Below are 16,469 nucleotides of genomic sequence, written 5' to 3'. Positions count from 1 at the left end.
TAGGATTCGAGTTCCCAGCAAGCTGGTTCCAGGATCGATGTTCTTGGCGTCGACAGACTGAGCATAGTGGTTGAGGGCAAAGGTTCTGCAGCCAGCCTGCCTGGGTTCGAATGCTGATTCTGCCACTGAGTTAGACTTAACGCTCTGGGCTTCGGTTTCCCCTTATGTAAATCAGGGAATAATAGTAGGACCCATGCATAAAAGGGCTGGCGTGAGGATTAAATGAGTTAATAGATGCTGAGTGATTAGAACAGTGCTTGGCACCTACCAAACGCCATATAGTGCTTGCTGTTGTGGTACTGCTGCATGAGCGCTAGAGGGCCACGCAGGCAGACGTGGACTCCGGACCCGTAGGAGAACGTGGGAATGGGAAGGAGTGAGCAGGAGGAAGTGGGTGTCTGGAGGAATAACACTAACAGAAAGAGTGTGCACGTGGGGTGCACGTGAGGGGCGGAGCTCCCACAGGGTGTACTAGAGTGTGAAGGGCCAGTGGTGAACCAGGGCTTCCTGCAGATGCAGGGATGTGCAGACGTCCCGGGTGCAAGGACGATGCAAGGGCTTTTAAGCCAGATTGCAGAGGAGGATGAGTATACAGTGGTGCCCCGAGGGACACAGGTGAGTGTGCAAAACCTTGGGAGTTCCGGAGTATGTGAAAGGGCCGATGTGCAAGAGCCTCGTGAGAGGGCACCGGGACTAAGGGAGGAATCGGGTGTGAGGAGGGCGTGGCGGCATGGGAGGACATGGGGAGAACGTGACTGTGCCCGGCTCAGTGCTCGGCGGACATGGGCATATGGGGCAGAGGCATGCAAGGGCCTGGGTGAAACCGCGGGTGGGGAGTGTAAATGTGGGAGGGGTCTGCAATTCATATGGTCAGGGCACGTGCGGCAGGATGAGTGTGCAAGAGGACCCGGGAGTCAGTGTAAGAGGGCCCAGAACGTGAGGGCAGGGCTCAGGGTAGGGCACAAGCCCGGGCGTGCATGAGCCAGGTGTCACTGAGGAGGAGACTCAAGGGGCCCAGGTGTTGAGGAGATGATGGGAGTGCAAGTCTCATGAACTGTGAGTGTTAAGGTGGGAAGGGTGTGCAAGAGCAAGTGGGAGGAGTGTGCAGGTGCCTGGGGGCATCTGAGGAGTAAAAGGGAAGTGGGAGTGCAAGGGGCAGGTAAGGAGCACGCAGGCTCGGTGTGCACTGTGAGTGTGGGCAGGAGGGCCACCTGGACAGCAGGGGCGGGGCCAGGGGCCGAGCATGCGTGAGGGGCACATGGGAGGGTGAGAGAATGGGAGATGGGAACCACATGCAGGCTAAGTGTGTGAGGTGGGCTGGGAGTGTGCCAGGGCTACGTGGGCATACTTTGGAGCAAGTGAGTGTGTAAGGGGCATTCACATACTTGTAGGCTGGGCATATTCGGGGCACATCAGGTCAAGGAGTAGGCCTGGCCACCAAGGACACACAGGGGCTCTTGTGGGTGGGCTGGTGAGGGCTGTCCAAGTGCTCATGAATGAGCATGGGTGTGCCGGGGCATGTGCGGGTGAATGAGTGAGGACGGGCAACCATATGGCATGCCAGGGCTGCAGGAATGCACACTGGCATCCTCAGAGTGAGTGTGCAAGAGAGGTGCACGCACACGTGGGCCCAGCATAAGTGGGAAGGGTATTGTGTGCTAGGAACTCAGAGGGCATTTGGGGGCACAAAATGCCAGTCATCAGGGCACCCTAGAGCCCCCACGGTGCGAGTGCAAAAGAGTGGGCATAGGCAGGCCAGGGCCGAGAGAGGGCATACCAGGGGCTGCTGGTAAGGTGAGCAAGGTGTGTGTAACCACGTGGGTTCAAGTACAAGAGTGTGGGTGTGGTCGCATCAGGATTATAAGAGCTCCCGGGGTGAGTGTACAAGTGGCAGGCGTGGTGTGCGAGCAGCCACAGTGAGGGCCCACAGGCGCTGCTGCATGTATAAGGGTATATGTCCATGCCGGGTCTGCACGAGGTGGGCATGGGAGAACCGGGGTGCGCAAGGGCACAGCAGCACCCCTACAACGTGTGCAGAAGGGTGGGCGTGGGCTTGCACGAGCGGAGCAGGGACACACCAGGGTCTGCAGAGCGGATGTGCGAAGTGTGCACAGCCCCATGTGTGGTCCAAGCGTGCCAGGAGCATGCCCCGAAGCCCCGGGAGGCAAGCATGCGCGTGTGCGGGGCCACCGACCTGGGGCATCTCCCACTGGGCGCGGTTGGTCTCCGAGATCTCGAAGTAGATACGCTCGATGCGGCGGGAGGCGCCCATGATCTCGATGCGGCCCAGGTAGGGCCGGAAGTACTCGAGGATGCTCTCGGCCAGCTCGAGGAAGTTGCGCAGGCGCGGGTCGTGAGGCACGTGCTCCGACAGGTTGGTGAGCAGCACGGCCACGTTGAAGCCGATGTCGCGGGCTGGCTCCTGGAAGCGGTTGGCAAACTCCTCGCAGTCGATCATCTCGTTCTCATCCGCTTCGGAGCACGAAAGCAGGAACTGGATTTCTGGACCAGTGAACTGCTTCTGGCTGTCCATGGCCTGGAGAGTGGGCAGCAGTGAGCGGGGGAGGTCAGAGGGGTGGCCTAGGGAGCCCCAATGCCTTTCCCGAAAGAACTATGGACTTTTCATAAGGAGAGAAAAATCCAGAATCATATAACCAGCACCCAAGGCTGACGTCCAGCAGGTTGGTATGGGTGAGGCTGTACCAGCTATTAAAACACTGAATGTTATGGGACTTCCCTGGTGGCGCAGTGGTTAAGAATCTGCCTGCCAATGCAGGGGATGCGGGTTCGAGCCCTGGTCCGGGAAGATTCCACATGCCGCGGAGCAAATAAGCCCGTGCGCCACAACTACTGAGCCTGCGCTCGAGAGCCCGCGAGCCACAGCTACTGAGCCCACGTGCCACAACTATTGAAGCCCGCGCGCCTAGAGCCCGTGCTCCGCAACAAGAGAAGCCACCGTAACGAGAAGCCCGCGCACCGCAACGAAGAGTAGCCCCCGCTCGCCGCAACTAGAGAAAGGCCGCGCACAGCAGTGAAGGCCCAATGCAGCCAAAAGTAAATAAATAAATTTAGTTATTAAAAAAAATACTGAATGCTGCATTTCCACAAAGCTGAGCTACCATCCACTGTCAGATAAAGTCCGTTTTCAGAGATGGTAAGATGTGAATCGATGAAACTCAGCACTTGTGTAGCAGCTGGTAAAGAGATGCCGCCCCAAGCTCCCTGCCTGCCATCCTGGTGAGTCCCCGCAGGCCTGCTCTCCACCCGTCCTCCCCCCACATGACGACACCTGTGGTCTGTACCAGAGGCTTTCCTGACCCTCTGGCTGCAGCTGGGGCCTGTCCAGCCGAGGTCGGGGAGCAGCAGGAGGATGGACTTGTGGCATTTCTGTCCTCGGCTCCCTCCCCGTGCTGGCTGTATCTCTCCGCCAAAGGTCAGTTCTGCCGTCCTGTCCACACAGCTCCTTCTGTCTCTGAGTTCGATAATTACCCTTTCCTCCAGGCCAGCCCCCTTACAGCTAGGGCCCTGACTGATACATGCCACCACCTCTGCCCCTTCCCCAAGGCCCTTTGGTCCCCCATCCTACCATTTCCAGCAACTAAGTAACTGGCACCTGACACAATGGAGGCCACCAAATTTCAACTGGGAATAAAGTCGTATGCCCGTCACCCAAGAACATATTTTCAGCTACTGTATATGTAAGAACTATAACGTGACAGGTATGATTGGAGCCCTCTGTGTACCCTTCTCTTACTCCATTACCCCCACCCTCCCTCAAGGTATCCACCAAGGAGTTGGTGTATCCTTCCAAAGAACTATGTGTAACATGGATGGACCTAGTGGGTATTATGCTTAGTGAAATAAGTCAGACAAAGACAAATACTGTATGTTATCACTTATATGTGGAATCTAAAAAATAAAATGAATGAATATAACAAAACAGAAACAGACTCACAGATATAGAGAACAAATTAGAACAAACCAGTGAGGAGAGGGCATGGGGGGAGGGGCAAGATAGGGATAGGAGATTAAGAGATACAAACTACTATAAATAAAATAAACAAGCTACAAGGACATATTGTACAGCACAGAGAATATAGCCAACATATATATATTTTTTCGTTACGCGGGCCTCTCACTGTTGTGGCCTCTCCCATTGCGGAGCACAGGCTCCGGATGCGCAGGCTCAGCAGCCGTGGCTCACGGGCCCAGCCACTCCGCAGCATGTGGGATCTTCCCAGACCGGGGCACGAACCCGTGTCCCCTGCATCGGCAGGCAGACTCTCAACCACTGTGCCACCAGGGAAGCCCATAGCCAATATTTTATGATAACTTTAAATGGAGTATAATCTATAAAAATATTGAATCACTATGTTGTACACTGAAACTAATATAATATTGTAAATCAACTATACGTCAATAAAAAAAGATGTGTCAGTACTTCTACTACTTATATTCTGTCATTTTCTCACACAAAAAATTTGGTATCCTGTGCATTATTTTGATTTAAAGAATATTATAATTATAATCATGTAATTTGAAACTTGCTTTTTTCACTCAGCTGTACGTTTTCAAGATCTATCCATGTTGATATATAGATCAAATGAATGCATTTTCACTGCTGTGTAGTATTCCTGTTTTATAAACACAACACTCTATCTATTCTCCTGATGACAGACATTTAGTTTATATCCAGTTTTTAACTTTACAGACACTTTCATTAAACGTTCTTGTACTGATCTTCAATGCACTCTTTGCAAGAGGTTCTCTGGGGCAGCCTTTCAAATGTTTTGACCACACCTATAGTAAGAATGCATTTTATAATGACTCCAAAAAAAAAGTTTTCACGACACAATTCTGACTTTTGCTATGTAACACACTCTGCAATGTTCTATTCTATTTTATTTTTAAAGATGCTGGTCATGACTTAACTAAATTTCATGACCAACAGATGGGTTGCAACGTGGTTTGAGAAACACTGCTCTGGGGTATGAACAGAAGCGAAATCTTCTGGCTCTAAAAAATGCTTTGTAGCCAAGAACTTTGCAAAATGCTTTCTAAATGAGTAACATGCTTTGCAAATCATGAAGGGCTCTAGAAACCACAGAGCGTGGAGACATAATCACACAGGAACTGTTCACCTTCTACCGTCACGCCATCAACCTGACTCCTTCCCTTATGATACAGTGTGACACTGTCCCTCTTAAAATCTGACACCCCCCCCCCAACCATGCTCCACATTGTGCATTTGCCTATCCCCTTCTTTTGAAATACCTTTTTCTCTGACTGTTGTCAGTTTCCTTGGCTGGAGTCTCCTTCTCTTCCAGACGTCTAAAAGTTGGAGGGGCTCCAGGCCTGGAATTTGCATGCTTTTCTTGAGATATACACTCGTCATGGAGATGTCATTGAGGCCTGGTCCTCCGAAAGCCATCCCATGCCAATGATGGTAAAGCCTACGTCCCAGCCCTGACTACCCCCCAGAATCCATACACTTAACAGGGGAAGCCTTACCTGACATCTCTTTGTGGAAATGGCCAAAACTGACCTCTTGATTGCAAAACCTCTCCTCCCACAGTCTTACCCATCTCCGGAATCGCATCACCACCCACCCAGGTGCTTAAGTTAAAATCTTTGAGTCATCCTTGATTCCTTTCTTTTATCTCACTACCCACACCTAATCCATCAGCAAATCTGTCAGCTCTACTTTCAAAAGATCTAGGACACACACACTTCTGCCCCCTCCATGGCCCCTACCCTGGTTTTGTCCCCCATTGGACCCTCACAGCAACCTTCTCCCTGGTCTCCCTTCTCCTCTTCTATCCCCACAGTCTCTTCCCCACCCACCCACAGTTGGAGGGACCCTGTGAACATCTGAGTCAGGTCACATTCCTCCCCTGCTCAGAATCCTCCCTTAGCTCCATCTCATTCAGGCCAAAAGTCAGAGTCCTCCCTGCAGCCAACCAGTGTCAGCACATCTGCCCCCCTCACCTCTCAGACTTAAAGTTTTCCTCTCCCCGCCCCCAACAGCCCTCTCCAGCCATACTGGCCTCCTTTGCATCCCTCTTATTCCCACTTTTCAGCCTTTATACTTGTTGTCCCTTGTCCTGGGGATGCCACAACCTCCCCTAACTTCACAGGGTAGCTTTCAGCTCTTGGCTTCAATGTCCTCTTCTAGAAAGACCTTCCCTGACCACCCAATTTACAGGGCTTACTCTACGCATGCTCTCTTGCACACCACCCTGCTCACTTCCTTCAGACCACAGGTTATAACCTGAAATTATTTTGTTTCTTTACTTATTTTCATCTGACAGCCACTGGGCTGTCAGTCTCTGTTTTGTTCACTGCTACACACAGTTCGTGCTCAACGCATGTTTGTCAAATGAATTAAGCATCTTGAAAACTGAAAAGACTTTTTAACTTTGTTATACTTTTTGAAAATTAAGAAGTCCTTAAAAAAAACACCTAACCTTGTTCTTTTAAACCATAAAAAAATTGAAAAGCATATTGTAAAATACAAAAGTTTGTAAAGAGTCTGGGAATCATAGGACGCTTTGGGTTTGGGAAACCATACGATGTTTGGTAAAGGTTAGACATTTAGAAATGAGAATATTGCCATTTTGCAATCTCTAATGAACTAATGTGTCTGGGCATTGAATATCAGTGGTTGCTGACATCACAAAAGGAGAGATGACGGGACAGGATGTGCCTCTTGACGGACGTATGAAGCACCACAAAGGAAGGTGTTGGTGAAAAATAAAAATAAAAAAAAAACTCCAAACCTGAATCTGATTGAGCTTCTTGACCCAAGTCCCAGTTTACAGGGAATGCAGGGGACAGAGGAACACGTTAAATGACACCACAAAGTTGCATCAGCCAGATCAAACTGTGGGAAACTCTACAACTAGGAGAGCACTAATGACAGCTACGAGCCACATGTGGCTACTGAGCCCTTGAATCATGGCTGGTGCAAAGTGAGGTGTGCTGACAGTGTAAAATACATATGGATTTTAAAGACTCAGTATAGGACTTCTCTGGTGGCGCAGTGCTTAAGAATCCACCTGCCAATTCAGGGGACGTGGGTTCAATTCCTGGTCCGGGAAGATCCCACATGCCGCAGAGCAACTAAGCCTGTACATCACAACTACTGAGACTGCCCTCTAGAGTCTGCGAGCCACAACTACTGAAGCCCGTGCACCTAGAGCCCGTGCTCCGCAACAAGAGAAGCCACCGCCCGCCGCAACGAGAGGAAGCCTGCATGCAACGACGAAGACCCAACACAGCCAATAAGTAAATAAATAAATGTTCCTTAAAAAAAAAAAAAAAAAGACTTAGTATAAAAAAAAGAATTTAAAATATCTGATAATTTTTACATTGACTATATGTTGAAATATTATTTTGGTAGAGTAGGTTAAATAAAACATGGTTAAAAATACTTTCACGTTTTACATTTTACTTCTTTTTTTTTTTTTTTTTTTTAGCGGTACGCGGGCCTCTCACTGTTGTGGCCTCTCCCGTTGCGGAGCACAGGCTCCGGACGCACAGGCCCAGCCGCTCTGCGGCATGTGGGATCTTCCCGGACCGGGGCACGAACCCGTGTCCCCTGCATCGGCAGGTGGACTCTCAACCACTGCGCCACCAGGGAAGCCCTCTTTTTACTTCTTTTTTTAAATGTAAGTATTAGAAATTTCTTTTTTTAAAAATATTTATTTACTTATTTTTGGCTGTGTTGGGTCTTAGTTGTGGCACGCGGGATCCTTCCTTGCAGTGCACGGGCTCTTCGTTGCGGCACATGGGCTTCTCTCTAGTGGTGCAAGAGCTCCAGAGCGCGTGGACTTAGTAGTTGCAGTGCGTGGGCTTAGTTGCCCCGTGGCATACGGGATCTTAGTTCCCCCGATCAGGGATCAAACCCGCGTCCCCTGCATTGGAAGGTGGATTCTAACCATTGGACCACCAAGGAAGTCCCAGAAATTTCTTAAGTATATGTGTGGCCCTCATTGTATTTCTATCGGTCAGTGCTGCTCTACAGGACCAGCAACCCAGGTATCCATCAGATAAACTGCCAGGTAAGGGAAAAGTGATAGAGGGGCAGCAGTAGATAAAAGGAGGTTTAAAGAAACAGCAACCAGGGACTTCCCTGGTAGTGCAGTCGTTAAGAATCTGCCTGCCTATTCAGGGGACACAGGTTTGAACCCTGGTCTGGGAAGATCCCACATGTTGTGGAGCAACTAAGCCCATGTGCCACAACTACTGGAGCCTGCACACCGCCACAAAGAGTAGCCCCTGCTCTCCGCAACTGGAGAAAGCCCACGCGTAGCAACGAAGACCCAACACAGCCAAAAATAAATAAGTAGATAATTTTTTTTTTAAAAAAAGGAGAATTTAAGAAATAGCAACCAATAGCACTGGGTGGCCTTGTTTGGATCCTGCTTCAAAGAAATTACAAAAAATTATATGTGGTCTTTAGAAGATCTGGAAATGTGAACGTTGGCCAGACATTTGATGATTTAATGAACTATGGATCTTTTTCATTTTGTCTTTATTGCTTTGTTTTTAGTTAGAAGTGATAATGACACTGTGGTTTGTTAAATAGAAGGAAAGCTTTTTAAGACCGTATATTGTATAGTTCCATTTATATGAAGTGTCCAAAACAGGCAAATCTATAGAGACAGAAAGTAGATTAGCTGCCAGGGGCCTGAGTGGGGGAAATGGAAGTGACCGCTAAAGGGTATGGGGTTTCTTTCTGAGGTGATTAAAATGTTCTAATTAGATTGTAGTGATGCTTGCACAATTCTGTGAATATATCAAAAAAACACTAAGTTGTACCTTTTAAATGGGTGAATTTTATAGCATATGAATTATATCTCAATAAAGATGTTTTTTAAAAGGAAGTCTTTTAATTTAGAGATAGGTACAAAAACATTTGCTAACAAAAAACAATAAAGAAAACCACAAAATAGTACTAACTAAGAATAAATTAGTAGCCTGAAATGTGTTTTCACCCACCAGGAAGGGCTTTCCAAACTGTAGTAGATGTTTTGGAATCTGCAAAGTACTTATCATTAGAGACATGTTTTGCAAACTGTCAAGAACACTGTCAACCACGAAGAACTTGGGAAGCCCTAAAATAATTCTATATATTTTTCTTTTCTTAATAAATTTATTTATTTATTCATTTATTTAATTTTTGTCTGCATTGGGTCTTCGCTGCTGCACGCGGGTTTTCTCTAGTTGCTGACAGCGGGGTCTACTCTTTGTTGCGGTGCGCGGGCTTCTCATCGCGGTGGCTTCTCCTGTTGCGGAGCACAGTCCCTAGGCGCGCGGGCTTCAGTAGTTGTGGCACACGGGCTTAGTTGCTCTGCGGCATGTGGGATATGCCCGGACCAGAGATCAAACCAGTGTCCCCGGCATTGGCAGACAGATTCTTAACCACTGCGCCACCAGGGAAGCCCTCTATATATTTTTCAGTGAAGATTTACATATGAACGGAAATGCAGAAATAAATGTCCAGAGATATGAACATCTAGAGGATAACTGTGGCAGCCTTTGAAGAGGCGGGATGAGAGTAGGGTTGGGTATGGGGACCAAAGGTAACCTCAACCATAGCTATAAGTTCTGAATTTCTCTACAAAAGGACTGAATCCCTGTATTATCTATTCTGTTAAAAATTCATAAAATATTTAAAATAATTTTCTACATAAAAAGCAAGTCTTATGCATGGCCAACCCTCTCTCCCCAAAGCCAACCAACCAACCAACAAAACAAACCACCATAAGCAAAGTCAAAAGACAAATGCTGAACTAGAAAAAAGAAGGACACCTCATATCACTAACAAAGTTATAGTCAGCCAAATATAGAAATCAAGAAGAAAAACACCAACATCCCAATAGAAAAGTAAACCAAAGCCATGGTCAGTTCACTGAACAAGTAATACAAAAGAAGTAACATGAAAAGATGCCTAATTGCACTCGTAACAGGAGAAATGTGAATTAAAACTTCACTCAATACCTTTTTTCACCTATCAGATTGGCAAAAATCCAAATATTTGACAATGTGGTCTGGTGGTGAGGCTGTGGGAAAACAGGCAGTCTCACATTTTACTAATGAGAAGGAAAAATGCAGGGCAAGATCGGTCCAAATGACAAATGAATTTACCCTTTAACCCAGCAATCCCACTTTTGGAAGTTTACCTTTAGATACAACTCACGTACAAAGTGATGTACATACAAAGGTAATTGTTCTAGCCAGCATTGCTAGTGGCCCATGTGGAGCCTTCCTCAACACTCTTACTGGAAATCAGCAGTATAAATTTACAATATCTGTCCTATAAACGGCACCTTTGTACAGTGCACAACTTGTACAACTATCCATGGCCACCCTAATGACAGCATGTGTTGTAATGGCAAAAGACTGGGGAAAAGTGAGTGTCCATCGACAGGGAATAATCAAATAAACCATAATATATACACAAAGTGGAGTACTGGAAACCTTTAAAAAATAATCAGGACACTCCCTATATCTCTAGAATATATTGTTAAGTGATACAGGCCAATGTATATAGCTTATTACCTATTATGTAAGAAAAGAGGAAAATAATATCTGGAGAAAATGATAGAAGGACACAAAAAAAGAAACTAATGCTTACTCACAGCAGTGGGGGTGAAGGAAGCGTAGGTTGAGAAAGGGGCGGGAATGAGACTTCTCACACTTCATACTTTGCTATATTTTACTTTAAAAATTATGTGAATGTATTATTTATTCAAAAAATAAAGCCAATGCACTTTTAAAGTTACAGATTGTAACTTTGTGAAACAGATATTGAGCTACAAAATGTTGTGTACGTGACATCAAATCTTGTGATTTGTGAAACCCTGAATCGTCAGGAGGGATCTTTGCCCATTTTTAAAAAAATCACCTTATAACTGAAAGTTTGTACCCTTTCACCAAACTCTCCCTTTTTCCACCACCTCCCAGCTTATGGAAACCACTCACTTTTCTACTCTCTGTTTCTGAGTTTGACTTTTGTTTTTAGATTTCCCATATGTGATACCATGCAGTGTCTGTCTTTCTCTGGCTGGCTTATTTCACTTAGTGTAATGCCCTCCAGGTTCATCCATGTTGCTGCAAATGACAAGATTTCCAGCCTTGACCAAGGCTGAATGATATTTCACACACACACATACACACATACCACATCTTCTTTATCCATTCATCCATAGACAGATACTTAGGTTGTTTTCACACCTTGGCTATTATGAGTAATGCTGCAATGAATGTGAGAGTGCAAACATCGCTTTGCAATTATAGTTTCATTTCCTTTGCATAGATACCCAGAAATGGGATTCCTGGGTCCTACTGTAGTTCTGTTTTTAATTTCCTGAGGAACTTCCATTCTGTTTTCCATAGTGGTTGCACCAGTTTACATTCCCACCAACAATGGACAAAGATACCCTTTTCTCTACATCCTTGCCACACTTGTTATCTCTTGTTTTTTCGATAACACCCATCCTAAAAGGTGTGAGGTGATATCTCACTGTGGTTTTGATTTGCATTTTCCTGATGATTAGTGATACTGAGCACTTTTTCTTGTACCTGTTGGCCATTTGTATGTCTTCTTTGGAATAATGTCTATTCAGGTCCTTTGCCCATTTTTAAATTGGGTTATTGGTTTTATTGCTTTTGAGCTATAATGACTTCTTTGTATATTTTGGATATTAACCCCGTATTAAATATGTGGTTGGCAAATATTTTCTTCCATTCCGTAAGTTGCCTTTTTTTTTTTTTTTGCAGTACATGGGCCTCTCACTGTTGTGGCCTCTCCCGTTGCGGAGCACAGCCTCCGGACGCGCAGGCTCAGCGGCCATGGCTCACGGGCCCAGCCGCTCCGCGGCATGTGGGATCTTCCCGGACCGGGGCACGAACCCGCGTCCCCTGCAACGGCAGGCGGACTCTCAACCACTGCGCCACCAGGGAAGCCCAGCTGTCTTTTTTTTGTCGATGGTCTCCTTTGCTGAGTAGAGTCATTTTAAAATTATAAATGATGCGACTTTAGCTCCTGCACCGTCCTTTTTGGTTCTCTTGCAGTCCCTACTGAGACTCTCACCCTAACCTGCCTGTCTTGAGAGTCGAGCTGGGACTCCCCAGAGAGGGCCTGGCACCCAGGAGGTGCTCACTGACTGTTTATTAGGCTAGATTAGTGGATGAATCTGGAGGCAGTGTACTCTGGAACCAGACTGCCTGAGTTCTAATCCCAGCTTTGTTACTTATCAGTTGTGTGACCTTAAGCACAGCACTTTAACCTTCCTGTGCCTCAGTTTCCACTTCTGCAAAATGGGAATAAAAAATAGTCCTTACTGGGACTTCCCTGGTGGTCCAGTGGTTAAGAATCCACCAATGCAGGGGACACGGGTTTGAGTCCTGGTCCAGGAAGATCCCACATGTCGCAGAGCAACTAAGCCCGTGTGCCACAACTACTGAGCCTGCGCTCTAGAGCCCATGAGCCGCAATTACTGAAGCCCACATGCCTAGAGCCTGTGGTCCACAACAAGAGAAGCCACCACAGTGAGAAGCCCGCGCCCCACAACAAAGAGTAGCCCCCGCTCACCGCAACTAAAGAAAGCCCGCACACAGCAATGAAGACACAAGGCAGCCAAAAAAAAAAGTCCTTACTACCTAAGGGTTACTGTAAATTAACATTCATTTACACACAGGACCTGACACAGGTGAGAACATGATACATATTAGCTCTTATTCCTGAAGGTTCAGGGCTCAGGGACAGTGACGTTTAAGAGGCTGCGAGGGCGACAAATAAAGACGCAGACCTACTAGAGAATGGACTTGAGGACCCGGGGAGGGGGAAGGGTAAGCTGGGACGAAGTGAGAGAGTGACATGGACATATATACACTACCAAATGTAAGATAGCTAGCTAGTGGGAAGCAGCCGCATAGCACAGGGTGATCAGCTCGGTGCTTTGTGACCACCGAGAGGGGTGGGATAGGGAGGGTGGGGGGGAGGGAGACACAAGAGGGAGGAGATATGGGAACATATGTATATGTATAACTGATTCACTTTGTTATAAAGCAGAAACTACCACACCATTGTAAAGCGATTATACTCCAATAAAGATGTTAAAAAAAAGAGCCTGCGAGAGATTGGCAGGGAAGGTGGGGGTCCCAGGAATGCGTGGCACAGACGCCCAGGGGAGCAAGGCATTGCCGAGGGGGAGGAAATGGCCGACTGTGGCAAACGCGGCCAAGATGACAAGTCAGAGGAAAGATTTAGGGTGAAGAGGTCACTGATGATCTTAGCTGGCGTAGTTTCAGGAGAGTGACAGGGACAGAAGCCCCGAATCAGGGAAGGAGTGGGAGGTGAGAAAGGAGTGAGTGAGGGTAGATAGCTCTTGGGAGGCGTGGCTGAGAAGCGGGGAGACACAGAGGCAGGGAGGCTCTCAGAAGGCATCTGGGAGGCATGGGGCACTTTGTATTCAACTCAGGAGACCCTGGGTTTATTTAAATGCTGACGGACAACAGTGATTGCAATCCCTAGAATAAAATAAGAAGTCATGAGCTATACCCATACAAATGAATGAGTGAATGAACGAACAAACAAACAAATAAATAAATGGAGGAGAAGGGAAAAACTCTTCCTTACAGTAAAATCGTACCTAATGTGTGGAGAAAAGGGAACCCTCTTACACCGTTGGTGGGAATGTAAATTGGTGCAGCCACTATGGAAAACAGTATGGAGGATCCTCAAAAAACTAAAAATAGAGTTGCCATACGATCCAGCCATCCCACTCCTGGGCATACACCCAGAGAAAACTATATTTCAAAAAGATACATGCACCCCTATATTCATAGCAGCACTATTTACAATAGCCAGGACATGGAAAAAACCTAAATGTTCATTGACAGATGAATGGATAAAGAAGATGTGGTCCAAATATACAGTGGAATATTACTCAGTCACAAAAAAGAATAAAATAATGACATTTGCAGCAACGTGGATGGACCTAGAGATTATCATACTAAGCAAACTAAGTCAGAAAGAGAAAGACAAATACCACATGATAGCACTTATGTGTGAATCTAAAATATGACACAAATGAACACATCTGTGAAACAGAAACAGACTCACAGATATAGAGAACAGACTCGTGGTTGCCAAGGGAGAGGGGGAGGTGGGGGAGGGAAGGATTGGTAGTTTGGGATTAGCAGATCCAAACTATCACATGTAGGGTGGATAAACGACAAGGTCCTACTCTACAGCACAGGGAACTATACTCAATATCCTGTGGTGATCAACCATAATGGAAAAGAATATGAAAAAGAATATATATATATATATATATATGTGTGTATAACCAAATCACTTTGCTATACTGTAGAAATTAACGCAACATTTTATTGCAATATGGTAAGTCAACCATACTGCAATAAAATGAAAAAAGGTACCTAGTAAAGGTAAAGGGTACAGGGAAGTTAGAAAACCACCATTTCTCAACTGCCATAGTAATAATTGTTGAGACAAGTATCACTGATAGATGCTAACCCTGAGAGGGTGCGCAGGATATTTACATAGTCTCAAAGCACATCTTCACAAGATACCAAGGGGAACGATAGTATCAGTACAGTGGAGACTCTGGTAAACACCACCTTCACCATGTGACCAAGCTAACACCAACTGTAATGGGAAGAACCAACATCACATGCCTCCTGATAGAATGCACTGAGAAAGACATAGCCCTCCTCTGATATTCCTGCCAAAGGCGTATAACCTGAATCGAATCACAAGGAAAACTCAGACAAACCCACACTGAGGGCCATCCTATAAAACAACTGGCCTCTATTTTTCAAAAATATCGAGATCATAAGAGGCAAAGACAGATCAAGGAAGGGTTCCAGATTGAAGGGAGCTAAAGAGACAGGATGCCTAAATGTAATCCCTGACCCTGGACTGGATCCTTGACAAGGAAAAAAATTTCTTCAAGAGCAAAAACTGAATAAAGTCTGTAGATAGCAGGATTGTCTCAGTGTTGATTTCCTGATTTGCATAATTGTTTTGTGGTTATGTAAGGGAATGAACTTGTTCTCAGGAGATACACACTGAAGTATTAACATTTGGGCAATCCGGGTGAAAAGGTATTCAGAAATTTTATGTACTGTTCCTGCAACTCCTCCATAAGACTGAAGTTATTTCAAAGGAAAAATTTAACAAAATGGTGATGGGAAAGATCTGGCAGTAATAATAATAGGTAATATCTCTTGTACTCTCCTGTGTTCCAGGCACTGCCCAGGCTCTGTTCACCCACTGCCTAACCTCAAAGCAGTCCTGTGAAACAGTTAATGTTATTATCTTAGCCCCACTTCACAGAGGAACCTGAGGCTTAGAGCGGATGAGTGGCTTACCTGGGGTGGAAGGGTTGGCAGAGGCAGGTGAGTGGGCTCCTGGACAGAGCTGCTTCCTGCATTTCCCTCCTAACAGCCTCATTATTTAGACCTGCAGTGGTCGTTAGTGACTGCCTCTCCCTTTAGTCTATAAGCCCCATGAAGGCAGGGCTGTGTCTGTCTCAATCATTGCTGTGTCCATGGTATCAGCACAGAGCCCAACACAGAGGAGAACCCAATAGATGGTTATCAACTGAATAACTGATCTCTATTTATAATAATGATAATATTATGACTGTTAATAATGATAATAGAAATAAGGTTCTCATCTGTGTTGATGCATTTCATATTCAAAACAAGTCCAAGGATGATAATTTTATCCCCGTTTTACAGATAAGGAAACTGAGGCATCCAGAGAAGTCTCTTGCCTACAGCAGGCAGCCAGAAGGGCATGACTGGTACTTGGCACCCCACCCATCCGCCTTCCGGTACTCACCTTCTGGAAGTCCTTCTTGGAGATGAGGCCACGGGGGTCAGTGACGTAGTCCTGGAAGGCCTCAGAGCCCACAATGTCCTTGAGTTTCAGGAACATGTCGAAGAACTTGAGGATCATCTCCACGTTGGATGAGGATTCCACAAGCATGTCCACCATCTGCCGGGCAATCATGCCGTTCACCACGTTCCCTGCAGGCAGCCCCAGGTCAGTGTGGCTCAACAGAGCCTCCTTTCTGGATCCCCATTGGGCTTGCCTCCCTCTCCAGCTCAGGAGCCACCAGGATCCACTGCGCTGGTGGAAGCTTCCCTGGCCAGCTCCTGTACCTCCCCTCAGAGGGCAAGGGTCACTTTCTGATCTGCCTCGGCATCAGGTGTGAACCTGGCTGATTCTGTCTATGTCCTCCTCCCCCGATAGCTGGGGGAGTCATCAACAAGGATAACAATGGCATGAACTAATGGCGGGTCCAGATGCCATGCCAGGTGCTGCACTGACACGACCTCATCTTTGTAAGGAACGTGTGTCACTATTCATTTTTATAGATGAGGAAACAGACTCAGAGAAAGTCTCAAACTCAGGGTTACACAGCCAG

At 46.6% G+C, this 16,469-nt stretch overlaps 1 protein-coding gene across 1 annotated transcript in view; it reads right to left on the bottom strand.

Moving 5' to 3' along the window:
• The window catches only part of RYR1 (ryanodine receptor 1), an 85,729-nt gene that overhangs the window by 14,214 nt on the left and 55,046 nt on the right, over positions 1-16,469 (bottom strand). The window contains exons 54-55 of the mRNA XM_073796818.1: positions 15,881-16,068; positions 2,195-2,536 (exon numbers count right to left, since the gene is read on the bottom strand). Coding sequence (XP_073652919.1) covers positions 2,195-2,536; positions 15,881-16,068 — 530 coding nt within the window. The remainder of the gene's footprint in view (positions 1-2,194; positions 2,537-15,880; positions 16,069-16,469) is intronic.

The sequence above is a fragment of the Tursiops truncatus genome, chromosome 19, assembly GCF_011762595.2.
Source record: "Tursiops truncatus isolate mTurTru1 chromosome 19, mTurTru1.mat.Y, whole genome shotgun sequence".
Lineage (NCBI taxonomy): Eukaryota > Metazoa > Chordata > Mammalia > Artiodactyla > Delphinidae > Tursiops > Tursiops truncatus.
The sequence above is the reverse complement of the archived record's forward strand: the minus strand, read 5'-3'. Positions and strand labels throughout refer to the sequence as shown.